The following is a 26,812-nucleotide window of genomic DNA, read 5'->3' as shown; positions in this document are numbered from 1 at the left end:
TCCTTAACTATAGGCATCATTACCTGTACTGCCTATAAAAACACACACACGCATACAAAATAGGCAGGCAGTCACTGCAAATCTCTATCCTTGTGTAATCCTGTATACCTCACTCACAAGAACCCTAAAGCCTCTGTGCCAGGAAGCATTCACCTTATGAGAATGGACTGCTATGTCCCAAATCCCCAAGCCTACATTCAATGGAAGACACAAACCCAACTGTAACCCTCTCTTGCTCCTTTAAATGGAAAAATTAAATATTTGCATAATCCAGTCTTTCCCACAGAATTAAAAACAGATGCATTTCTTATTATTTATAGCAAAGACCAATATCACATTTATGGATTAATTTTTTTTAATTAGAAACATATTTATATACACACTAACTGTAACAAAACTTTCTACTATATAGCAGGTATAAATAGGTGCACTGAAGAGATAGTGAAATAAATAGCTGTAATGCTTACCCCCAAAGCTGGTAACCTCTGTGTGCAGCTGACAGCAACTTTTAGCTTCCAGTCTGTTTCACCATCTAGCTGATCAGTTCGAATAAAACACGAACCTTATAATTACAAAAAGAAACCATACATCACACTACAGCCAGCTTTTTTTTTTTCCAGGTTCTATAAAATTTCCAGTTTGTTACCTCAAACTGAAATTGTTTCTTTATCCTCTTTCTATAAATTTTTACGTAATTATTCCTACATATTAAGGGCCTGATCCAAAGACCCAATGGTTCTGAAGCAAGGCCTAAGTGTTTTGTTTTGGTTAAATGCTTTCTATAAGGGATACTACAGATGTCACACACTATTTCAATACAATCTTCATAACAATTTAAAAAAAATCAATATAGGCATGCATGTAAGTAACAGGAACAGATTCTACTTTAAGTATTTTATACCACCTAAATTTAGATCAGTAAGTGAAATATTTATTGGGTAAAATGCATCTCAGGAACATCCCCTAACTCCATTGACTTGTTTATATTATGCTGGGATGAGCATTTTTGAATAAATGATTCATACAACCATTTGAGTAATTGAGATATTAAAGTTATTATAAAATTCAGAGATGTTTAATATTAGGGTTCCATTTAAATTTGTGATGGGATCTTAGAAACCCCTTCTATTATACACTTTTTTACTGATCCAGACTGAAACCTATCAAGATGCCATATTTGTTAAGTGTGCACAGAAGCTTGGTTCATTATCAGACTCCAGTGCACCCAGATAAATTATATTTAAAAGGACATCAATTCCAAAATGGATTTTAAAATGTTTGTGGACATCATAGATCCAAAACTAGATAACCTTTCAGCACATGACTAACCTATAATTAAGATGTGGTCGAAGCTCAAACCACGCAGATTGACATGAACATAAAAGTAACTGAAGAGAATTAGTGACATTACAAACAATTTATGTATTTTACAAAAAGCAGACTAGTATAAAGTGTTAGAAACTCAATGCTGGGGGAAAATAATGATATGATAACTAGATTGGTAGATATGGCCAAAACAGGGAATATTCATAAACTAAACTAATGGATTCCAAAATATATATAAGAACCAAGCAGAGGAAAAGATGGGCTAGTGACAGAGAAATAGAGCTCAAGAACAGGTTTGCAGAGTTGGAAAATGAAGAAGGGGCTCAGCAGGTAGTCGCTGAAGGTGGAAGGGCAAGGAAGAAGAGAAGAGCGGCTAGTCCTATAGGAAAAAAGGGAAGAATCAATAGAGACTACACCAAATATGAGCCCCAGGAGGATACAGGATGGGTTGAAGAGGATTACAAGGGAGCCTCTAGAGCCTCCGTACTTTGAAATTTGACTGGGAATGAGGTTGTCGCCCTTGTATAATGGATGTTGGTTTTGCTATACCTGTGAGGAAGGATTAACAAAAATAAATCTGCAACTAGTGTTTTTGATTTCAAAGGGGCTGACTTTCAAAAATTAAGGAAATTAGTTAGGGTAGTGGATTGGACTGAAGAACTTATGGATCTAAAGGCAGAGGAGGCCTGGGATTACTTCAATTCAAAACTGCAGAAGCTATCGGAAGCCTGTATCCCAAGAAAGGGGAAAAAATGCATAGGCAGGAGTTGTAGACCAAGCTGGATGAGCAAGCATCTTAGAGAGGTCATTAAGAAAAAGCAGAAAGCATACAGGGAGTGGAAGATGGGAGGGATCAGCAAGGAAAGCTACCTAATTGAGGTCAGAACATGTAGGGATAAAGTGAGACAGGCTAAAAGTCAAGTAGAATTGGACCTTGCAAAGGGAATTAAAACCAATAGTAAAAGGTTCTATAGCCATATAAACAAGAAGAAAACAAAGAAGAAGTGGGGCTGCTACACACTGAGGTTGGAGTGGAGGTCAAGGATAATCTAGGTATGGCCCAATATCTAAACAAATATTTTGCCTCAGTCTTTAATAAGGCTAAAGAGGATCTTAGGGATAATGGTAGCATGACAAATGGGAACAAGGATATGGAGGTAGATATTATAGACATATCTGAGGTAGAAGTGAAACTCAAACAGCTTAATGGGACTAAATTGGGGGGCCCAAATAATCTTCATCCAAGAATATTAAAAGAATTGGCACATGAAATGCAAGCCTATTAGCAAGAATTTTTAATGAATCTGTAAACTCAGGAGTTGTACTGCCTGATTGGAAAATTGCTAACATAGTTCCTATTTTTAAGAAAGGAAAAACAAGTGATCTGGGTAACTACAGGCCAGTTAGTTTGACATCTGTAGTATGCAAGGTCCTGGAAAAAGTTTTGAAAGAGAAAGTAGTTAAGGACATTGAGGTCAATGGTAAATGGGACAAAATACAACATGGTTTTACAAAAGTTAGATCATGCCAAACCAACCTGATCGCCTGCTTTGAGAAAGTAACAGATTTTTCAGACAAAGGAAACGCAATGGATCTAATTTACCTAGATTTCAGTAAGGCGTTTGATACCATGCCACATGGGGAATTATTAGTTAAATTGGAAAAGATGGGGATCAATATGAACATTGAAAGGTGGATAAGGAATTGGTTAAAGGGGAGACTGCAATGGGTTCTACTGAAAGGCGAACTGTCAGGCTGGAGGGAGGTTACCAGTGGAATTCCTCAGGGATCAATTTAGAGACCAATCTTATTTAATCTTTTTATTACTGACCTTGGCACAAAAAGTGAGTGTGTGCTCATAAAGTTTGAGGATGATACAAAACTGGGAGGTATTGCCAATTTAGAGAGAGACTGGGAAATCATACAGGAAGATTTGGATGACCTTGTAAACTGGAGTAAAAGTAATAGGATGAAATTTAATAGTGAGAAATGTAAGGTTATGCATTTAGGGATCAATAACAAGAATTTTAGTTATAAGTTGGGGACGCATCAATTAGAAGTAACGGAGGAGGAGAAGGACCTTGGAGTATTGGTTGACCATAGGATGACTATGAGCCACCAATGTGATATGGCCATGAAAAAAGTTAATGAGGTCTTGGGATGCATCAGGAGAGGTATTTCCAGTAGAGATAAGGAGATTTTAGTACCGTTATACAAGGCACTGGTGAGACCTCACCTGGAATACTGTGTACAGTTCAGGTCTCCCATCTTTAAGAAGGATGAATTCAAACTGGAAAAGGTACAGAGAAGGGCTACTAGAATGATCTGAGGAAAGGAAAACCTGTCTTATGAAAGGAGACTCGAGGAGCTTGGCTTGTTTAGCCTAACTAAAAGAAGGTTGAGGGGAGATAATGATTGCTCTCCATAAATATATCAGAGGGATAAATACCGGAGAGGGAGAGGAATTATTTAACTCAGTTACCAGTGTGGACACAAGAACAAATGGATATAAACTGGTCATTGGGAAGTTTAGATTTGAAATTAGACGAAGGTTTCTAACCATCAGAGGAGTGAACTTTTGGACTAGCCTTCCAAGGAAAGCAGTGGGGGCAAAAGACCTATCTGGTTTTAAGATTAAACTTGATAAGTTTATGGAGGAGATGGTATGATGGGATAACATGATTTTGGTAATTAATTGATCTTTAAATATTCATGGTAAATAGGCCCGGTGGCCTGTGATGGGATGTTAGATGGGGTGGGATTTGAGTTACTACAGAAAATTCTTTCCTGGGTATCTCGCTGGTGAATTTTGCCCATATGCTCAGAGTTTAGTTGATCGCCATATATGGGGTCGGGAAGGAATTTTCCTCCAGGGCAGATTGGAAGAGGCCCAGGAGGTTTTTCGCCTTCCTCTGTAGCATGGGGCACGGGTCACTTGCTGGAGGATTCTCTGCTCCTTGCAGTCTTTAAACCACGATTTGAGGACTTCAATAGTTCAGACATAGGTGAGAGGTTTTTCGCAGGAGTGGGTGAGTGAGATTCTGTGGCCTGCATTGTGCAGGAGGTCGGACTTGATGATCACAATGGTCCCTTCTGACCCTGGTATCTATGAATCTATCTAATCTCTCTCTCTCTCTCTCTATTTTGCAAGCTATTTAAATTTATTTAAAAATATACATATACATTAATTTAAATAGATTGCAGAATATAAATCCAGAACTTGGCTAGGAATTATACTTGCAAAAATGCTGAAAGTTTTAAATGTTCAGACATTAGGAACCATAACAATATTTATTTAGTTAATTAGTTAGGAGTAGTGAGGGAAAGAGTTTTCCTTTACTAAGTTATACACCTTATTATGTTTCTTCCAATTTTCAGTGTCCAAAATAATCCAAGAGATGAATTTATACATAAATGTTTCCTAGACAAAGTGAGTGGATACATGTTATTGGTGGTCCTAACAGATATCAAATATTAATATTTTGTAGAAAGAGTAATATCCTACTGGTAAATTCTATCCATATACAAATACATAATAATTTTAAAGATCAGCGTTCAAACCAGAATTTTAACAAAAATGCCTTTAACAGCACATGAATATGCAACGTTCTTTCTAAAGAGAAAATATATAACGTATTTTATTTTATTTAGTAATTAAAAGATATATAAAATGAAATGCATTCTTCTCTATTAGTCATTCAGCACATAAATTAAATAAAATCATAATAATTGAAGTAAATATGACATAAATAAATAAATAAATATGAAGTAAATAAGTAAATATTTTAGAGTCATGCCATTGGAGTAACTATGGATCCATTCTCATATTCAAGTTTTATGAATAATAACTGATATTTGCAGAGATTTTTAAAATACACTATGTTATTTATTACATCATGACATGTTGCCAGTTAGACCTGACAGATTAGAAGCAAGCATTGCTATACTAGCCTAACACAATTACACTCACTAGTGCTACATTACAGACTATAGTAATACTTGTATTGTCCTCTCACACAGCATGCAATGATGTTACTGTCTTGACTCCATTAACATCATTGCATGCTGTGTGTGAGAGGACAATACAAGTACTACTATAGTACTAATTACTACTAATATATGTGTGTGTATAAAAATAACAGAGAGAGAGAGAGAGAGAGCATGCACATATATACAATTTGTGAATTAACCTGCATACAATATTAATACATACATTTCATAATGCTCCTAGCCCTAGGCTTGCAATCAATTATGTTAAAACTTTGCTAAGAAAGTAGTTTCACCGCTAGAAGAGTGCATCCGATTAAGTGAGGTGTAGCTCACGAAAGCTTATGCTCAAATAAATGTGTTAGTCTCTAAGGTGCCACAAGTCCTTCTTTCCTTTTTGCAAATACAGACTAACACGGCTGCTACTCTGAAACCTGTCACTAGAAGAGAGTTAGCAGTTATTTCTTTCAACCTATGCTCATTGGCAAAGGAATTTCCCTTGACTAGTTTGAGTCCTTTTACATAGAGAATAAAGCAGTGAGCTAAATGCAGCACATTTAATACCCAGCGTACCAGAAGGAGTGTCTCTGAGGGAAGACAAAATTTTAAAAGGTTTTGTATTACAGAAAGCAGGTTGACAAAGTGCCAGTAAGTACATTTTGTTTGGGTGCTCAGATCCAGATGAATTTGGTGTCACAATCAAAGTATGTTGACCCTGATGTAGGTAAAGTCTAGCAGAACCCAATGTTTTATTCATGAATGCCTGTAAATTTAGCAGCTCAATGAGTTAACGGTCTGAAAGGACATAGCTGAGAGAGAAGGCATCTGAAATTATATGTGAAATGAAGATGGCATTTCCACACAATCTTCTTTCCAAGAAGTTTATCTGTGTGTCTTTGCTCAATAATATTCAGCACATATTAAGTAAATCAGTCTTTAAAACCTCAATGTAAACAGCTTCCAAAATGCTTCATTTACTTCACTACGACATAAAAATTTCTTTCACAGTTCAGAACTTCAAATCACAAAACTACAAAAAAAGGAATGCCCTGAATGTATTGAATCTCTGGACAACACACTGATGTATTTACTTTTCATAAAATAAGAAAATATTGCAATGTACTTTTTGAAGTGTCCATTGATATATAAGGAAGTATAATTAAGGTGAAATACCTAACAGTATCTAAGAACTCCACAATCCCAATGTACATTTCAATCTACGGCATAGATCAACAGTCTACTGTCTATCATACTTTTTCCTATACAAGACATTTCATGGCTATTTTTACTCTTCCTGTCAATAGCTGCTCTCATCCATCAATTTAATTTAGAATTATACTATAGATCAATGCAGTTCAAGACCAGTGTGGCTCTTGTGAATGGTTGACTGCACATATATTCATTTAATAGAGCTCACACTATGACATGTATTGGCCAGCTGCACTTCCTCTCCACTTCAGCAGTTAATTTCATCAATAACTTATCTCATAGCCCGTTTCCCTTTTATCCAGAAAGGAGACTGCTTTGTGCCAAGTCAGCTCTCAGTAGTGATCACTACTGCAAAACTGAAACAATAAAACCTTTCCCCCCCATTTTGAAATAGTTCTTTATCAGTATTGATAAAAATAACTAACTGTACTCTGAGATACTGATTTTAAACTTTGTATAACTAAGGTGTAAGTATATGAGATTACTTCTAATTATGTAACTAATGTCTAATGAAAAACAGTGAGACAACTTTTTACGTGTTACTGCGTGTACCTGAAAAGACCATAGGTACTACATAAAGCCAAAATTATAATATATACAATTGTCTGGGACACTAATAGATATAACTTTAAAAGAGTAAATATTATTGAAAAATAACTATTCTACTGTACCAAATTGAAAAATGCTGTAAGTTAGTTCACATTATAAAAGAAAACAGTACATCAGATCGTAAAGTTTACTATCTTTTGTTCCAAACTTTCTGTATAGGAACATGCTTTAAGTCTGCATTAATCAAACTTCAAAACCCTACTTCTGTACCTCCAAAAAGAGCGTGTTCTACCAAAAAGAGCACAACTACAAAAATCTAAGAGTGGTAGATTTCTCTGATCTGTGTATGTGTGTGTGTATATATATATATAGAGAGAGAGAGAGAAAAAAAATTGTGGGACCTGCTAAGGTGTTATTTTTCAAGTAGGCAAGGGGTGAGGAAGGTGAGATTTTTTTTTTAAGTCCTTAAAATATAGTTTAAAAATTACACAAATAGTAGAAGTCCAGATAATATTTAAGTACACATCCAATATATGGTATCACCAGAGAAAAAGTGGCCAAATAGAGAGAAGTGAAATCCCATATTGAATGTGGGATCTCTTTTCTTCTGGACTTAATAAAAAGGGATCAGAAAAACCTGCCATAAAGCTAAATCATGTATTTTAATTTAAAGGAGAATGAAGATGACACAACAGATACACTGGAGTGAACGTAGATATTCATTATTTGTAGATACAAAACATAATTCTTACCCACTAAAAAGATTTAGTAGTAGTTTTCAAAAGTTGGATACAGTGAATTTGGCCCATAAACATTCACATATAGTATCCATGTTTGTAGCGAAGATGGTGAATTTTTTAAAATGATACTGCATTCGGGTCTGAGGATCAGACTATATACAAAAATTGCATTGATTTAAATAAAATATTTTTAAATCAATTTAATCAAACTGGTGCAAATCCATGTGGGCACTATTAAATGAATTTACAACTGGCTCCATTTAGCTTACTCAAGTGAAGTCATATGTAAATCAATTTAAGTATGTCCACACAAGGGGTTGGTTTCATCAATATAACTATACCAATTTAAAAAATAATTTTACCTGAAGTAGTCTAGATATTGTGTTTGTATAAGTCCTAGGAGTGCAAAACAAACTGTATTTTTAAATTGGTATTGGGTTCTTTTACAAAGATTACCCTAACAATAATTTCAATTTTTACTCCTGCCAGTAGGGCAGGAAGAGAGAAATTTGCTATTAATTTTTTGTTATGGAAAGCACTCAGATATAACAATGATGGGCAACATTATAAGAAACCAATTAGCTACATATTCTTAAGATTAAATTTGGCAATGTAAGTTTTTATCAGGTTTCCTTTGCTCTTGTTGGTTTGTAATTTGAATATGTGACAGCAAAAAGGCATGAATATTGTTAAATAAAAAAGTATTACTTATTTCAGTCCAGAAGAAAAGAGATTGAACATAATTCAGGGGCGATTGGGCATTGTTTGTTACCCAATATATTATATTCTTAACATTTCAAGTCCACCTAAAACATATTGTTATCATGGTATTCTTAATACGACAGGTTACATCAAAATGTTAATGAAAAGACTGCAAAAGCTCATATTGCATCTTACTGTAGACTGCAATCTGGTATATTGTGTTGGCTTTAACACAAGAATGCAGTTCATAGTATCAATTTCAAGTAAGCAGCATTAGTGGTTTATCAAGAATTGCACACAATAGGAATAGTTGATTGATTTTATTCTTTAATATTAACCGTACAGAGTATTATGAAATTCAAGCATAAAAATTAACACTGGCATAATATCTTGCAAACTCAATCAAGGAACAGAAATTCCAAGTTAAGTCTACCACACTATTTTCTAAGGTATTACAACATTTATCATAAATGTTTATCACTGACCCACGCCGAGACTTTTAGATAGCATACAGTAAGTACCACAAAGTTATCAAAGACTGAATGTCAAACGCAACTTGGATTTTCCTTTCCTGGGTAATATTGATTTAGACCCTTAATGTTGCTTTAACAGACTAGAATTTTTAAAATTTTACCTTGTGTTACTACATAGCATATTAATTTGTATGTTATCAATTAAACTAAACAGATGGCTGTGGGACTACAATTACCTTAATTGATCTCAAAGCAAATGATATATATAAGGACCCATTAAAGCTTATCACAAACTACTGATGTAAACAGATTTCTAGAATTTAATGTAAATGGCCTTAATTTAATAGTGCTAATCCATTTTAAAGCAAATATTAATGAAATATGAACATTCTTTCAAAGATTGTAGTAACAATTTCACAGACTGATTAATCCAATAGAAAACTGAAGTTAATTAATTTACAAGTGTGCAATGATATTAAAGATTTTCCATAGGTGTTCAAAATGTTGACAGAAAAATACTGACCACAAAGTAACATTCACTTAAAATGATTTCACTCACAATATATACTGTATTAATTCTAAAAATATTTAATCATAAAGTTAATCTGTGACAAGATGTTAGTTTATTGCTTTTGATTATTTGTTTTTATTCAAATATAGTATTTCCTAATGAGAAAATATTTATTAGAAAACATTTGCCTATGAGAAATTTCTGTGTAATCCCAAACTATTATTGCACCAGACATCTTTCTTCCTGATTGCTATATCTTACCTTCAAAAAGAGCAAAACCTGCATTCCTTTCTCCAGCAGAACCCCTATTGATACTTTATACATAATTTGGCCCTTATTTTCTCTACAGTCTCTGGACATCTACAGTCTCTTCAGATATTACAGTAATGTACTTAAATCTCCACTATCAGTAGGCACTTGAATAAATGATATTTGTGCATACACCCTTCAGCAAACTGATAATAGTTCTTCATACAGGCTTTGAAAACAAGCTATTACTTTGTGATGCTTCATTTTCTAAATGTATTCTAGCTTACAGGGATTTTTTAATTGCATATTTTTGAAGAGAAAAATTGTTAAACTTGAATTACATTATTTATTCCTGTTTTATCTTTTCATTTGCCAATGTTGTTGATGTTTCTGTTTAATGGTAAACAATAAGATGGACTTGTTTGTTCTTAAAACAATTGCATTACAAATTACTTAGTAAGCAAGCTGCGTAACAGTCAAAATTTACCTAGAAGGAGAAACAAACAAAAAAAAATAACCAATACCGACTGATGACAATCCATATTCTGCCACAGAATAGTTGTTTAAAATATGTAATTATATTGGGTCACCAGATTCATGTAGGGGAGAAAAGGGAAATAAATATAGAAAATACACTGATCTGAATGAAATCAGTATACATTTCTTAACATTTGCAAATACTGAAGAAAAACATTTCTAATTTAATAGACATGAATTAATACTGACCTCCATAACACTAATTTAAGACGGCAATTTTACCATTAACATGCAATTTTTTCCCTACACTAGGTACTGTTTATAGAATGAGCATTGGCAAAGATTCTCTGAAAATATTTTTGAATTGATGCAGAGAAATCAAATTTTCCTCTTCTTTTCCTGCTACTCCAGAAATCCCTAAACCCCCCGCCCCCGAACCTCTAATCCTATTATTCCCTCAGAGACCTCTTTCACCTAAAGGTCCCTTTGGCTATAGTGGTCTCAAAATAACTCCCTTTGGAGTTCTATAAAAGTATCACTAACACAACACTTCATCCAGCCAGCCAGGTTCTAAAAGTAGAGCCTCCTACTTCTTGATGGTCGAGGGAACAAGCCTGTTCAATAATCCAGGACTGGGTATTTTAATCCACATCTCTTGAAATGCATGTATCACTTCATGGAAAGTCCCTGCATCCTGCAAATGCTTTCTAAGGGGTAAGGTTACACGGTTAAGGGGGGACGGGAGGAGAAAAGGAGATGTACACTTGGGTGTAGCCAACACAACCCACCTTCAATCCTATACTCATAATGTGACGCTCCTTCCCTTAATTCCCATTTCTGATCTCTCCTCTAGACCTGGACCAGCAGGAAGTGGGTCCCATCAGGAGCAGAGGCAGATGACACAGATGGTGGTAGGGTTCAGGGGAAAACCAGGCAAGAAAGAGTGAATGGGGCCACGTTTACTTGGCTCCAGCAGTACATCTGAATCCTAAAGATCTCACCTATATTGATGTAGATAGAGTTACAATTCTGGCTAATTGGAAGAAGGCAACAGATTGTACTGAAAGGTGAACAACTGGACTGGAGAGAGGTTATCACTGTAGTTTCTCAAGGATCGATCTTTGGACCAATCTTATTTGATATTTTTATTAATGGCCTTGGTACAAAAAATAGGGGTCTGCTAATGAAATCTGCAGATGATACAAAGTTATGAGGCATTGTCAATATAGAGGAGGATAGGAATATTATACAGGAAGATCTGGATGACCTTGAACAGTGGAGTGACAGAAATACAACAGATTTCAATAGTACATAGTACAAGGTCATGCACTAGGAGTGTCTGCTACAAGCTAGAGGCTCATCAGTTGTAAGTGACAGAGTGGGAGAGAGACCTGGGGTTGGTCGATCACAAGATGACTATGAACCACCAATATGATGCGACAGCGAACAAGACACCTCTGATCCTACAATGTACCAGGCAAGGGATTTCCAATAGTGATATAGAACTATTTGTGTCACTGTACAAGGCACTGGCAAGACCTCATTTGAAATATTGTGTATAATTCTGGTCAACCATGTTCAAGGAAGGTTAATTCAATCTGGAACAGGTGCTGAGAAGAGCTACTAAGATGACCAGGGGAAGGAAGGACCTATCTTATGAGAGGAGATTGAAAGAGCTTGGCTTGTTTAGTCTAGCAAAACAAAGGCTATAAATACATTAGGGGAATATACAGCAGGAAGGATGAAGAGCTATTAAAGATAAAGGACAAGGTTGGCACCACAACAAATTCGTATAAACTGGCCATGAACAAATTCAGTCTGAAAAATAGAAAGTTTCTAACCATCATAGAGCTGAGGTTCTGGAACAACCTCTCAATAGGAGTTGTGGAGGCAAACAACTTAATTAATTTTGTGAGAGAGATGGAAAAATTTGTGTGTGTTTGTATGACGGGGTTGCTTATGATGGTAGAGGGCAGGGCACCATATACATAGGGATTGCTTCTGGTTTATGTTCCTACAAACTCATGCTTCAGGATTTCAGCTAGCCACTGGTGGGTGGTCAAGAAGAGATTTCCCCCCCTCAAAGTATTCTGACTGGCATTTTTTTTTTTTAAGTCACCTTCCTCTGAAGCATGAGGAACGCCCATGGCTGGAGATGGGAAATTGGACAGGGTGGGCGACAGTCTGCATTGGCACAAAGCATTCTCTCTCTCTCTCTCAGATGCTTGGCTCGCTAGTTCTTACTCATATGCTCAGGGTCTAACTGATCACTGTATGTGGTGTCAGATTGGTGGTGAGCTTGGAGTTTTTTGGCCTTCCTCTGCAGTATGTGATTGCAGGTCATCTTGCAGGATTATCTGTGTATTTCTCACTGGCTGTAATACTTTGGTCTAATTTCAGTTGTTGGGTATAGTGTGCAGACATTGGATGGTGTTGGTGGCCTCTGATACACAAGAGGTCAGACTAGATTTAATAGTCCCTTCTGCTATTAAACTCTATGACTCTAATGGTGTTATATCACAGTAAACAACAGTCTGACATCAGAATAGGCCCTGAGTCTCCATTTATTTCCATTCTTCCCCCTTGTTCTAGCAGTATGCCTAGAATGTACACTCTCTAATGTCATTTTATGCCTAGAATGTACACTCTCTAATGTGATTTTTAAAATATTGATCAGTTTGTGAAGTGCAATACAAATAGACATAGCATAATCATTCCCATACTTAGATTCAATAATAAACCACACACAACACATAAACCAAATTCCATCCAGTGGAATTTAAACTCCTCTATCTTGGGTGACCAACAAGTATGAAACCCAGGACATTTAGATCTTCAACACAAACCAATGCCACCTGAGCTAACGTAACTGGTAGCAACTGTAGGCTGATCTCCTCTACATGGAGTAGTCACTAGAGAGGATGCAACACATTTTACATATTTGTTAGACAGGAGAGGATATTGGCTGGGGTGAGGATTAAGCACATTTATTCTTAAAGGCAACATGGCTAAATGGATAAAGCTTGGGTCTGTCACACTGGAGAACTGTAGCCTATTCTAGTCCCTATTAAAACCTCTTCATGCAACTTCACTGGCATACGGGAACTATACAATGGACAGAACAGGCCCTGGGGGAACTCTCACAGTTAAGTGGCATTGCAGGACTGGCGTACATCACCCTTCACTGCTATCCCTTGCAATTCATGGTGTTGGGGTATGGCCATGATAAAAGGGACTTTTCCAGGGGCAGGAGGAGTACTGGCCACAGCACAAAGTACTCCGGCAATTCTGGGCTGTGAAGAAGCCTGTTGGAACAGAATCTAAGTTAGAGCAGATTCTGAGGTTTTGAAAGATGTACTCTAAGGTATTTCTATACTACAAAATTGGGTCTATATTATAGAAGACAATTTTATACAGTCGATTCGTATGTCCACACTAAGCATATTAAGTCAGCGGAGTGCGTCCACATTACCGGGGCTAGCATTGACTTAAAGAGCGGTACACTGTGGGTAGCTATCCCACAGTTCCCTCAGTCTCTGCTGCCCATTGGAATTCTGGGTTAAGCTCCCAATGCCTGATGGGGCAAAAACATTGTTGAGGGTGGTTTTGGGTACATGTTATAAGTCGCCCCTCCCTCTGTGAAAGCAATGGCAGACAATCGTTTTGAGCCTTTTTTCCCCGCACTGACGCCATACCACAGCAAGCGTGCAGCCTGCTCAGCTCAGCTCATCGACACCATCACTGTTGTGTCCTCAGTGCTGCTGGCAACAGACGGTCTGCTAACCATCGTCATCCATCGCTTCCGCTGAAACTCTGTTCTCCTGCAGCTCGGGGGATCCGTTCTGGTTCTCCTGGGTGCTGCTAACTTTCATCCTCCACCACTACCGCTGCAACTCTGTTCTCATGAATCCACCTTCCAGGTCCTCTCGTCGTTCTCTATAAATATCTATTCTTGTGGCATCCATCTTTAACCACCCCTTCTGCTGCAACTCTGCTCTCCTGCAGATGCCATACCACGGCAAGCATGGAGCCCGGTCAGATCACGGCAGCAGTTATGAGCATTGTAAACACCTTGTGCATTATCCTGCAGTACATGCAGAACCAGAACCTGCAAAAGCAGGCGAGGAGGCAACGGCAGTGTGGTGACGAGAGTGATGAGGACATGGACACAGACTTCTCTCAAAGCAAGGGCGCCGGCAATTTGGACATCCTGGTGGCAATGGGGCAGGCTCATGCTGTGGAAAGCCGATTCTGGGCTTGGGAAACAAGCACAGACTGGTGGGACCGCATAGTGTTACAGGTCTAGGATGGTTCCCAGTGGCTGAAAAACTTTTGCATGCGTAAGGGCACTTTCATGGAACTTTATGACTTGCTTTCACCTGCCCTGAAGCGCAAGAATATCAAGATGAGAGCAGCCCCCCACAGTTCACGAGTGAATGGCGATAGCCCTCTGGAAGCCTGCAACGCCGGACAGCTACTGGTCAGCAGGAAATCAATTTGGAGTGGGCAAATCTACTGTGGGGGCTTCTGTGATCCAAGTAGACAATGCAATCACTGAGCTGCTGTTATCATGGGTAGTGACTCTGGGAAATGTGCAGGTCATAGCAGATGGCTTTACTGCAATGGGATTCCCTAACTGTGATGGGATGATAAAAGGAACGCATATCCCTATCTTGGGACCGGAACACCTTGTGAGCCAGTACATAAACCATGAGCTGTACTTTTCAATGGTGATGAAAGCACTGGTGGATAACAAGGGACGTTTCACCGACATCAACGTGGGATGGCCGGGAAAGGTACATGATGCTCATATCTTCAGGAACTCTGGTCTGTTTGAACAGCTCCAGGAAGGGACTTACTTCGCAGACCAGAAAATAACTGTTGGGGATGTTGAAATGCCCCCCACATTCTTGGGCATCTGGGTGAGGAGGCTATGGGACTTGGGGAGGAGGACGGGCTGTTCACAGGGGCTGCAGCGGTGGTCTGTGTTCCTGCTACCTTTCCTGCAGGTCCACCAGATGCCGGAGTTTGATCCCCCAGTAGCCTCAGCATTGCATCCTTCCTCCTCTCTAGGACACTGCCGCCACCTCTCATCTTGCTCATTCCTCCTGTCCTCGCGTTCATTTTCTGCTTTCCTGGACTTTGCCATTGTTTGCCTCTATGCATTCTGCTGAGTTCTTTCAGTGCGGGAGGACTGCATGAGCTCAGAGAACATTTCATCACAAGTACATTTTTTTCTGCCTTCTTATCTGCACTAGCCTCTGGGACGGAGATGATAGGGGGAGTGTTGAAACATTTGCAGCTGCAGGAGGAAAAAAAGGGAGAGTAGTATTTAAAAAGACACATTTTAGAGAACAATGGGTAGACTCTTTCACAGTGAACCAAGCTGTTAACATTACATAGCATGTGTGCTTTCGGTACAAGTTTGCGTTTTGCCTCTTATATTGAGGGCCTGCCGGTTTGGTGTGAGAGATCACACACGCAGGGCTGGGAAACAGAATTCAGCTTGCCGGCAGCCATGGTAAGCCACAGTCTTTCGGCTTCTTCAACTTTCATAACATGTGGGAATGGTTTCAAACAGCAGCACCCTCCTTTCCCATACCAAGCACCCGTTGGGTTAGCCATTTAAAAGGAGGAACTGTATTGGCCACGAATGCATCCCAAGTCTTAAGGGCAAATTAATCATTAAACACGCTTGCTTTTAAACCATGTAGTATATTTACAATGGTACACTCACCAGAGGTGCCTTCTCCAGCTTCATGGTCTGGAAGCCCGCCTTGGGAGGTTTGGGAGGGTATTGCCTCCAGGGTGGTAAACAGTTCCTGGCTGTGGGGGAGAATGGTTTCCGCTTGCCTGCTGTGCGCTATCCTCCTTCTCCTCATCCCCAAAATCCTCATGCCTGTTGCATGAGACTTCCCCCTTGCAGGTGTCCACGGACAGGGGTGGGGTAGAAGTAGGGGCGCTCCCTAGAATTGCATGCAGTTCATCACAGAAGTGGCATGTTTGGGCTCTAAGTCGGAGTGGCCGTTTGCCTCTTTGGCTTTTTTGGTAGGCTTGCCTGAGCTCCTTAATTTTCATGCGGCACTACTGTGGGAACCTGTTGTAGCCTCTGTCCATCATGCTTTTGGAGATTTTGGCAAATATATTGGCATTTTGTCTTTTGGAATGGAGTTCTGATAGCGTGGATTTGTCTCCCCATACAGCGATTAGATCCAGTACCTCCCATTCGGTCCATGCTGGAGCTCTTTTGCGATTCTGGGACTGCATGGTCACCTGTGCTGATGAGCTCACCATGCTGGCCAAAAAGGAAATGAAATTCAAAAGTTCCCGGAGCTTTTCCTGTGTACCTGGCTAGTGCATCTGAGTTGAAAGTGCTGTCCAGAGTGGTCACAATGGAGCACTCTGGGGTAGCTCCTGGAGGCCAACACCGTCAAATTGTGTCCATACCACAAATTCGACCCAGCGATGTCAATTTCAGCTGTCGGGGAGGAGTACAGAAATCAATTTTAAGAGCCCTTTAAGCTGACAAAAATGGCTTCATTTTGTGGACGTGTGCAGGGTTAAATCGATCTAATGCTGCTAAATTTGACCTAAACTTGTAGTGTAGACCAGGGCTAAGAATTATTTTGGGAGTGTTTATGGCCAAATTATACAGATGGTCAGACTAGATGATCAAAGTGCTCCCTTCGGGCCTCAGAATCTATGAAGCTATGAATTTAAATCTCTCCAGCAGACAAAGCCTTAACTGTGAACCCACACAATACCCACAGTAAACTCCAATACTATATATACATACATATATAACCAAACAAAGTATGGGATAGAAGAAGTTTATACACAAATCAGAGAGAGTTTTGAAAACTAAGAGCAAGTACCCAAACAAACAGCTCCAATAGAGAATAAACTGAAGTAAAATAATGACTGCATACATCATTTGCATTTTTATAATGGTTAATATATAACTGATGGTTCAGGGCATTACTAGTCATATTTCTCCTGGAGAATAGCGTTATAAGGGTTCTGCTTCGTCAGTGCTAACAGAATATGAACAAGTAGTAAATAATATTTGCTATCAAACATGATTTAAAAAAATACAGATGCTAACCTGAAAAACTTGCAAGAAAATTTTCATATACTTTAACATTATTGTTAAAGAGTACTTAATAATTCTGTGTTGATACTATGTAACTTAATGTAAACAAAATGTAACTTAATTGTATATGGTAGCCTACAGAATATCACACATTTTATAAGGATATTAAGAATTAAGGCTCAAAAAATATTGCAGTAGTATACATATGCACAGGGCTGAATTCTGCTCTCAGTTACACCTGTGTACCTTAGTAACAATAGAATTTGGCTAATAGTCTTTTAAAATCCATTATTTAAACTATCTTCAAAATATCCTTAATAATAATTTATTACAATTTAGTTCACTATGTAACAGGAGACAATATTGCACCACTATACATGGCCTATGTTCCTCTGACAACAGCTGAGTCAGAGTAAACAAAAATATGTCCACTGCTCTGAAGAATTGTATCCAATAAATTTTTTACAAATGAGAACATTAGGTACAACTAAATGCCAGCTAAGCCGCAGCAAAACTGAATTATTAAATCTGTCTGCCTGTATCCTATTACAGCCTACTTATGAATACTTGATTTTATTTTGTATAAATGACAAGAGTTGTCAGGAAAGGATAGTTTTAATGGCAATCAAATTAAGATCAACTGGTATAAGTGTCACACTGAAGAGTCTGTGTCAAATGTTAATGAATTAATTGATGGGTCATTGTGAAACAGGTCACGTGAAACTGTCATAAACTGTTATAAATTGACTTGTAATATTACCAGCCTGGCTGCTGAGAGTCAGAATCAGAATATTGAAAGAGAGACACATTGCTAGATTATATATACCCAACAAAAGAAAAATAGACATTGACTTTGCATATCTAGTACTAGATCGTTTACCATCAACTTAATTTTTAAATCATTTATATGACTTAAATGACTATGTACATGAAAATTTTAAAAACAGATGACAAGATGAATAGCAGCACTGAGATGATGTGTTTGAGTACACAATTTCATTTCCACTAGGAGAGGTAAAGTTCAGTTTTGATAGCTACCAGGAAAAAAGAACTGTAATATATCCCACACATTTAAGTTATAATGCCATCACTTGGGACACAGCTGAAAAACATATTGGCATTTATAAGATATTGATGAAAATTAGTTCTAAAGCATTAATTTCTCTTAATACGGCTGAAAGAACCGTGTGTGCACTCAAGAGATATTTGATCTGAATTAAGAAACTGATGAAGCAATTGATTAATTGGAATTTAAGCCATCAGTCACTGAATCCATCAACAGATTCATTTACATTCTAAACAATCAGCTGATGGTCCAATAGGATACCATGTATTAATACACAGTCAATATGATACCACTGAACTCATCACAATTACTTATTGACAAGTACACAGATGCTTTTAATCCAAGCTTGATCTCATTGCATACATTTTAGGATTTCTTATTAACTCACTACGTTTTACGAATTTTTATTTTATTAAAAGCATTATGTTTTATGCATGCACTGACCACTCAGAGAAAGGAATGTTTATATGCCTAACTAGACTCTCAAAATTTTGACTATTTGCTTTAAATAATTTTGTAATGAACAAGAGGATATTCAAAAGCACCCCTTAGATAGCATGTATAATAGAAGGGTTACAAATATGCAGAGTTATAAAATATTCATATTCCCCCTTTTAATTGTATTTGGTTTGGTACACCTCCTTGAACTATTATCCTTTGGATAAAAATCAATAATTATTGACCTTATTCATGAAAAGATGTATAGAAATGGTGACCAGTTAAAAAACAAATTTCACATGATTAGTTGATTTTAAAAGGTCTATAGGAATTCTTACATATAAGTGGTCAAGACTTCACCCCTGGAGTTTATCAAACAAGTAGTCATGCCAATTAACATTATGTGAACTATAGGAAATGGGTGAACTATAGGAAATCCACTGTTTTCAAGTCCACAAATCACATGTGATGGTGGTGCTAACATTGTAAAGTGAACAGAGAAGGCACCTAAAGCAGGATATAATGGTCTATAAATGTTCATAAGGCTTTAACAGTTTATCGAAAGTTTTACATTTCTCTTTTACAGGGGGATCTTGTTCTGACTCCCTGGTCTGCAGGTTTGCAAACACTGAAGAGGCAGTGATTTTCCATCTCATTGTATCCGTTTTATGCCAATGAAACTCCCCTGAAATCAATGGAGCAACAGTATAAAACTGATGTAACTGAGTGGAGAATTTGGCCCAATATGTTTAAGAAGTAGAAGGAAGAAGATAGCTATGTTAATGGCAATATTTTCATTCAAAACATTTAGTATAGTCAAGTATCCAAAGTAGTACATACAATTCAAATATGAGGCCACAAGTAGCAAGAATTCAAAGTGCTCAACAGTTCAGAGGTACAGCAAAATCGAAACTGAAATTAAAGTAATTACCTTTAAAATACCAAGTAATAATACTATCAAACATCAATGCAAACAGAAAAACCATACACATTCAAAATAAAAGATGCCAACCATGTGCGCTAAAACAGTTAATCTAAAATTAAATGATGCTATTATTTTTTTAAATACCACTTTCATAAATGACGACTTATCAAATATATTTATTTTATGCCAACATTTTCCACTACAGACAGCTTAATAATATATTTACTACTAGTTAAATATAATGCCAAAACACATTGTGAACATATGATGCAGCAATATCACATGCATGACAAATTTTTACAACAGGTTCATGTCCAGTGAAAGTTGAAATCACTTCAACCTTAAGCCATAAAAGCCATATTATGCTCTCCTGTGGAAAGAATCATGGGAGAATGAAACACTCTGAAAAGTGCAAATGCACCTGTGATGCTTTATAAAAGAAAGGTGAGCACATTTACACTAATGCAATGTATCACTACTGTTGCACAAAGTATGTCGTGTAAGATATCTGCTGAAGAGTTATAGTCTGCTAAGTATGATTATCCTGTTTATATGTATGTATCATCATTGCAGATGGGAAGTTATGAAACTTTGCTATATATTTGTATCTATACCAAGTAACATCCCACAAAACAGATTTATATCAAGGCTAGCCAGCCTGCTTGAGGACAATTAAGGACAAGCAGCTATTCCAGGGACCCCTCCCGAACTCTCTTCAGCCAACATGTAGGCAATGAATGCCCCATGACTCAGCAAGGTACAGGTGACCCCAGAAGTGAAAGTAAACCAGTACAGTCCAGTACAGCATACCGGCAGGGGGCAGCTTCCCCAGAAGTAAAATTACTTCACATCTGTAATGCAATTCACGGCGTACTGGCAGGCGGCAGCTTCCCCAGGCGGGCAATTTAAAAGGGCCCTGGGCTCTCTCTAAATCACCGCCAGAGCGCTGCTGCCAGAGCCCTGGGCTAGTGGCGATAGCCAGAAGCCCCAGGCCCTTTAAATCGCTGCCAGAGCCCCGGTGCAGGAGCCCTGGGGTAGCAATGGCAGCCGAGAACCCCAGGGCTCTGATGGCAATTTAAAAGGCCCGGGGCTCCGCGAGCCTCGGCCCTTTAAATCACCGCCAGAGCACCGGGGCTCCCGGCTGCAGCTACAGCTATCCTGGGGCTCCAATGGTGATTTAAAGGGCCCGGGGCTCCCAGCTTCCACTACCACCGCCCCAGGGTAGTAGCGACAGCCAGGAGCCACAGGGCTCCAGCGGCAATTTAAAGGGCCCGGGACTCCCAGAAGCGGCCAGAGCCATAGGCCCTTTAAATTGCCAACAGACCCTGCTGCTGGAGACCTGGGGTTGCGGTGGCGGCTGGAGGCCCATGCCCTTTAAATCATTGCCAGAGCCCTGGGACTCCCGGCCGTCGCCACAGGTACTGCTACCATGGGGCTCCGGCGGTAACTTAAAGGGTCTGGGGCTCCGGGCTGCTGCTACCGCAGCTGGAGCCTCGGCCCTTTAAATCGCCACCGGAGCCCCAGGGTAGCAACAGCAATTTAAAGGGCTCGGGGATTTAAAGGCCCTGCCCCTTCCACCCCTTCCAGCCAAGCGACACTCCCCTGCTCAGGACCCCGGCCCTGCGTACCGGTAAGTCCCTTAAGTTACTTTCACCCCTGGGTGACCCAGGGCTCCATGGTTGTGCCAGTAATTTTCCATGCACCTGGACTAAGAAGTATAAATTGCAGACTATGACATTCTTTGTCTTCATTCCTGCTCCACATCTCTGGACTATGATTTCTTACAAAGGGAAGCTTTGAATAAAGGACTGATGACCCCCAATCTTTTAGGTGATCCAGAGAGATTTATTGCAAGCTAGCAGATTTAACGTCACTGCTATTATCCTAATTACAGACTCTGAAAACAACTGTAATGTATACGATTGATTTTAACCTCAATAATTCTATCCCTTTTTTATATTATATTAATAAACCTTTCATTTTTAGTTACTAAAGAACTGGCTACTAGAGTGGTTTTTGGGTAAGATCTGAAATGTATTTGACCTGATTGTGTGGCTGGTTCTCTGGAATTGGACAAACCTTATACACGGTGTTTTAATAATCTTACATCACAAAAGTCAATGTCTGGGTGGTGATATGGGCTGGATTGCCTTTAGGGGACTGCTTTGGCTCCTTGTTCATTCGCATAGTGATATAGGAGCTCACTTTTTTTACTGGTTTGGTGACCTCTAAGTGATAGAATAAACCACCACTTTTGGGGTGTGTTTGCCTTATTTCCTACAGTCTGTCCTGAATTTGGCATTCTCAACTGTGACCCAAACCAGGCAGCGTGACAGTACCTAATTTCCATATTATGTCATTCAGAGCAACAGTGGAAAGAGAAGCAGGGGAAGGAAGCCACAATTAGGGGTGGCTTCTCCCTGTCAGTTGTGGGCATGGCCCTCAAACATAACAAGGGAAATCCAATAAATCTTGAATTATCCCTGACAAAGGGATGGGCCATTTCCTCTACTTGCGGCTTAGGCCCCAATTCCTCCACCTGCACAAAGCTCCCCCCAGGAGTCTTACTCTTCTATTCACCTTCCTTGGAGAAAAGCTGGAACGGTTTCCTTAAGTTTTGAAAACTCAGTCCCCAGCCCCCACCCTATCCCACTGGAAAATGAAACTTATCATGCCAGCTCTGAAAACCTATCATATGTTGTTAAAGCTCAAATCATTTTAATTTATGTCTTTATGCCCAGTGCCCAGACTCCACCCCATGGCTTCTTACACTTTGGGTAATATTGAAGATCTTGATATTCTGATAATTCCTTACACACTTTAATGAGCAGTGATATAATTAACAATGTTGACATTTAAAGTATCATTACTGGCATCCAAGTTACACCTACTGAAATGAATGAGGCAGTTCATACCTCAGTTACTGTTTCAGGTTATCAGCAAACCCAGGCAGATACCAATAAAACTGTTACATTGCATCATGTTTTGAAGTTTTTCTCCACACCAAATGAAAGCATACTGGAAAACAACTGTCTGTTCATATCGCTTCATCTGCGCCCGCCCTCCCCCCGTCGGCAGGCAAGCCTCACATTTGGGGAAATGCTGTGTTAAGCGAAGGAGAGGTTTTCAATTTAGTACTATAGCTAGTTGGAAAACAGAATTTCCATCCTGCAGGAAATTGTTTAAAAAATTGTTTTCAATTTGATGTAGAACAAAAAAGTTACAATTTCTCAATTTTTTGCAGAACACAAATACTGAAAAAAATCCTTTTGTTAAATAAAAGATTATATTATAAATTTTTTTTGTCCAGTTATGCTGGAAGAAAGACTTGAGACACCGAATGTGGTTTAACTAGGCTGCATTTTATTCCTAAATGTCAGGGAATACAGGGCTTTTCCTGCACAGGTTTGAACCTAAATAGTCTCCCCTCTCTTCCCATCACCTAGAGGGGGGATGGGCCTGTATCCTCAGACTCATCGGGTCTGAAGCTGCAGCAGCAAGTCACTCTTCGGCTATCTAGTCCTTCCTACAAGCCAGACAACAGCCCACATTGCTTAATGTGTAGTGAGGTCATTATATTATAATAATTTTAACATAATATAAAAGTCAAAATGAAATGGAACACTGCCATTACTGAAATGAAGAAAAGAAGTCAAAACAATTCATTGACACTTTTCCATCAAAAATTTCATTGAAATAGATGGGTTTCTCTGAAACATTGCAATTTTAGCAAAACTGCATTTTCTGATGAAAATCTGTTGTACAGAAAATATTTCAACCAGCACTATTTAGTACTAACAATATGGGTACTAAATTCAGTAGGAAATTCTATGGGAATTTCCACAGCTTAACAGGAAAAGGCCTTATTCCTTAGCTCCACTTTCCCTGCCTACCCTAGTCCTCTCCCAAAACACACAGAGCCCCAAGCACAAAAATTTCATACAAGTGCTTTTCTACGTAGGCTTAGTTAAACAGCGGTGAGGCTTCTTTTGGCCCTTTCAGTGCTTATGTGCCTAATTTTATTGGTATTTTCCATGCAACCAGTGGCAAACTAGCCACTGGGCCAATGGAATCCGTGACCAGGGGCCACAGCCAACTGGGACACCCACCCTCCCCAACCCACTCCGCCCACCCAGCGCTCCTGCCAGGGAGCGGGGTCAGGGCTCGGGGGATTGCCCCTCTCCCCCCGCCCAGCGCTCCTCCTGTCTCAGGAGATAGTGGCAGGGGTGGCCAACCTGTGGCTCTGGAGCCACATGCGGCTCTTCAGAGGTTAATATGAGGCTCCTTGCATAGGTGCCAACTCTGGGGATGGAGCTACAGGTGCCAACTTTCCAGTGTGCTACAGGGTGTTGACCGCTCAACTCCTGGCTCTCCCTCAGGCCCCAGTCCCACTCCACTTCTTCCCCCACGGCCCCCACACCTTCCCCTGAGTCTGCCATGCCCTTGCTCCTCCTTCTCCCACCCCCCCCAAGCCTCCTGCACACCACAAAACTGCTGATCACGGTGGGGGGAGGCACAGGGATGGAGGGTTAGGTGCTGATCGGCGGTGCTGCTGGTGGGTGGGAGACACTGGGGGCGCGGATGGGGGAGCCGATGTGGGGCTGCTGATGTGTTACTGTGGCTCTTTGGCAATGCACACTGGTAAATTCTTGCTCCTTCTCAGGTTCAGGTTGACCACCCCTGGTCCATGGTATATCAGGAAGTAACTACCTCACACCTCACTTTTCATTCCAAGTGCGAAACACATTTCAACCTTGCCTTCACTGGAAAGGGCTCATACAGCATATTTAAAAAGAAGGGGGGAATGACTAAGTAGGTTGCCTGATAACTCAGCTGAGGGGACAGTGAAATAAGTGCATTGGAGGTCACTGGTTAACATCCCCCTCAAAGCAAACTACAGTACAGCATGTCAGAAGATTCAGACCTCAAGAAAAATATACCAAAAAAAAAAAAAGTTGCTGCTTAAGGAGGCTTCTCTGCCAGTAAAATCATGCCCCCCAAAAAAGCAAAACAGATAACACTGAATAAAATCAATGGGGCACTACAGCTGATATCAAAAAGTTGCACTCTGAATTCCAGGCCCTGAACTAATTTAGTCACCAAGACTTTAGCAGCGAAGAGTGAAGTTACCAATTTGAAAGACTGCATCACTATGCTGGAAGCTGGGAAGGAGAAACAGCAGAGAGAGTGTAATCTGGAATACTATATAACACTGTTGGAGCAGAGAGAGAGAGAAACGTATGTCAAAACAGATATTAGGTTGGGGGTGAATCAGGCTTAAATGGGTGTCTGGAAAAGCAGGAGGAAGAGTTCCTTGGTTAAGGAATTATTTAGCAATATAGAAAACACATATAGGGCTCTATTCCTTCTCCCCAGCCTAGAGCTGGTAACAAAGATTTACATGTGAAATTTCACCAAAATCAGCACAAAATGTCTGCATTATGGAAAGGGCTAGAAAGCATCAGAAATTATACTCCAATGGCTAGATCCAGTTTTTCCAACACTTCTCTACTCTAAAAGGGAGATGAAAACTCAGTGAAATTACATGAGTACTTAGATGGACGGAAAATCACAGGTGGGAATTTCCATTATAACTCTTCCTCAGCTTCCAGCACCATTCTTGCTGAAAAAGGGTCCAATAAAAGGGGGCGGGGAAATGACCACTCCAGTTGCTTGCAATAGATATCTGATGTCTAACATGAAAGATGACACCTAATAAGTAGAAACTGATGAAGAGCTGGTGAAAAAATAATAGCAGATGGCAAAAAAAAAAAAAATGCGGGTAAGAAAATAAAAAAAAGCCTCTATGAAAGGTACGTCAGTAACAAAAGTAAAACTGAGCAAGAGGAGGATGTTAATCCTTGGGGTAAAATTCTGGTTCCACTGAAGCCAATGTCTCAACCACCTCTATTAAGTTGCATCTGTCTGCACTACAGCTGAGATCATGCCTCCCAACATGGGTAGACAGATTCGGGCTAGCTGCCTGAGTTCAGACGCAGGGTCTGGAGGACTTGTACTCAGGTGGCTAACCCAAGCCTGCACCAGAGCTGCAACATCCACACCGCTATTTGTAACATGCTAGCTCAAGCAGAGCTACTGCAAGTTTGCCTACCCAGGCTGAGTGGCTCGCTCCCAGCTAGTGTAGACATACCCTAAGTGGCCCAGCCACCACTCACCATTATATCTAAACTGCAATCAAAGGTGGGTCTACGGCATCTGTAGACATACCTGAACAATTTGGCTAGTTGGAATTACAATAGCAGTGAATCTGTGGCATCACGAGCTGTACAAGCCTGCCTAGAACCTGGAGTATGTACTTGAGCAGCTACGCTAACACTGCTCTTGTTATTCAAGCTATCTAGGTCAAAGCTAGCTCAGGTATGGCCACACATTGCAGCACACCTCTGCTAGTTCTGATCAAGCTAGTGTACTAAAAATAGCAGCATGACCATGCAGGCACAAGTGCCGGCTTGGGCTAGCTACCCCAGTACAATCCCATGCAAGACACACAGTTAGGCGTCTGTGCCACCACAGCCACATTACCATTATTAGCTTTGTTACCACAAGTGTTAGCTAATGTAATGCACTCTACATGGGACATCATCTTAAAACCCTTCAGAGAATGCACCTGGTTTAGAACACAGTGGCTTGCTTATTGAACAGGGCATCTCATTGGGAGCATATGGCTCCAGTGCTCTGGGATGTGCACTGGATGCCGCCTAGTCTATGGATGGAGTTCAAGATATTGGTTTTGATTTATAAAGCCCTAAACAGCCTGGGACATATCTGAGGGATTGGCTTTCTTCCTGTGCCATACTGTCAGAGTTGCAGTCAGCAGAAGCAATCAAGCTCAATCCCCCTCATTATAAAGAGGAAGAGAGTGATGGCAAGGCATTCCCTGTAAGAGCTCCAGGACTGTGGAACTTGCTCATCAACCTTAGCCTGAATGTGTGTTTTGGCAAACTGTCAGAGACGTTTGATACGGTTTTGGAGAGGGCTGAGGGTGTTTTCCTAGAATGATTAAGGGATGTAAAAGAGCTTTTTCATAAACGGCTAGCTGGCTCCCC

General features: G+C 39.7%; 1 protein-coding gene across 8 annotated transcripts in view; it reads right to left on the bottom strand.

Annotated features, from left to right (window-relative positions):
* ATP9B (ATPase phospholipid transporting 9B (putative)) overlaps positions 1-26,812 on the bottom strand; it is a 290,806-nt gene that overhangs the window by 146,893 nt on the left and 117,101 nt on the right. For 7 of the 8 annotated variants that reach the window (XM_038389752.2, XM_043508242.1, XM_043508239.1 and 4 more), the window contains exon 8: positions 468-562. The exons of the other annotated variant lie outside the window; for it this stretch is intronic. In XM_038389752.2, coding sequence (XP_038245680.1) covers positions 468-562 — 95 coding nt within the window. The remainder of the gene's footprint in view (positions 1-467; positions 563-26,812) is intronic. 8 annotated transcript variants of the gene reach the window in all.

The sequence above is a fragment of the Dermochelys coriacea genome, chromosome 2 (genome assembly GCF_009764565.3).
Source record: "Dermochelys coriacea isolate rDerCor1 chromosome 2, rDerCor1.pri.v4, whole genome shotgun sequence".
Lineage (NCBI taxonomy): Eukaryota > Metazoa > Chordata > Testudines > Dermochelyidae > Dermochelys > Dermochelys coriacea.
This window is presented reverse-complemented; position numbering and strand designations above follow the sequence as displayed.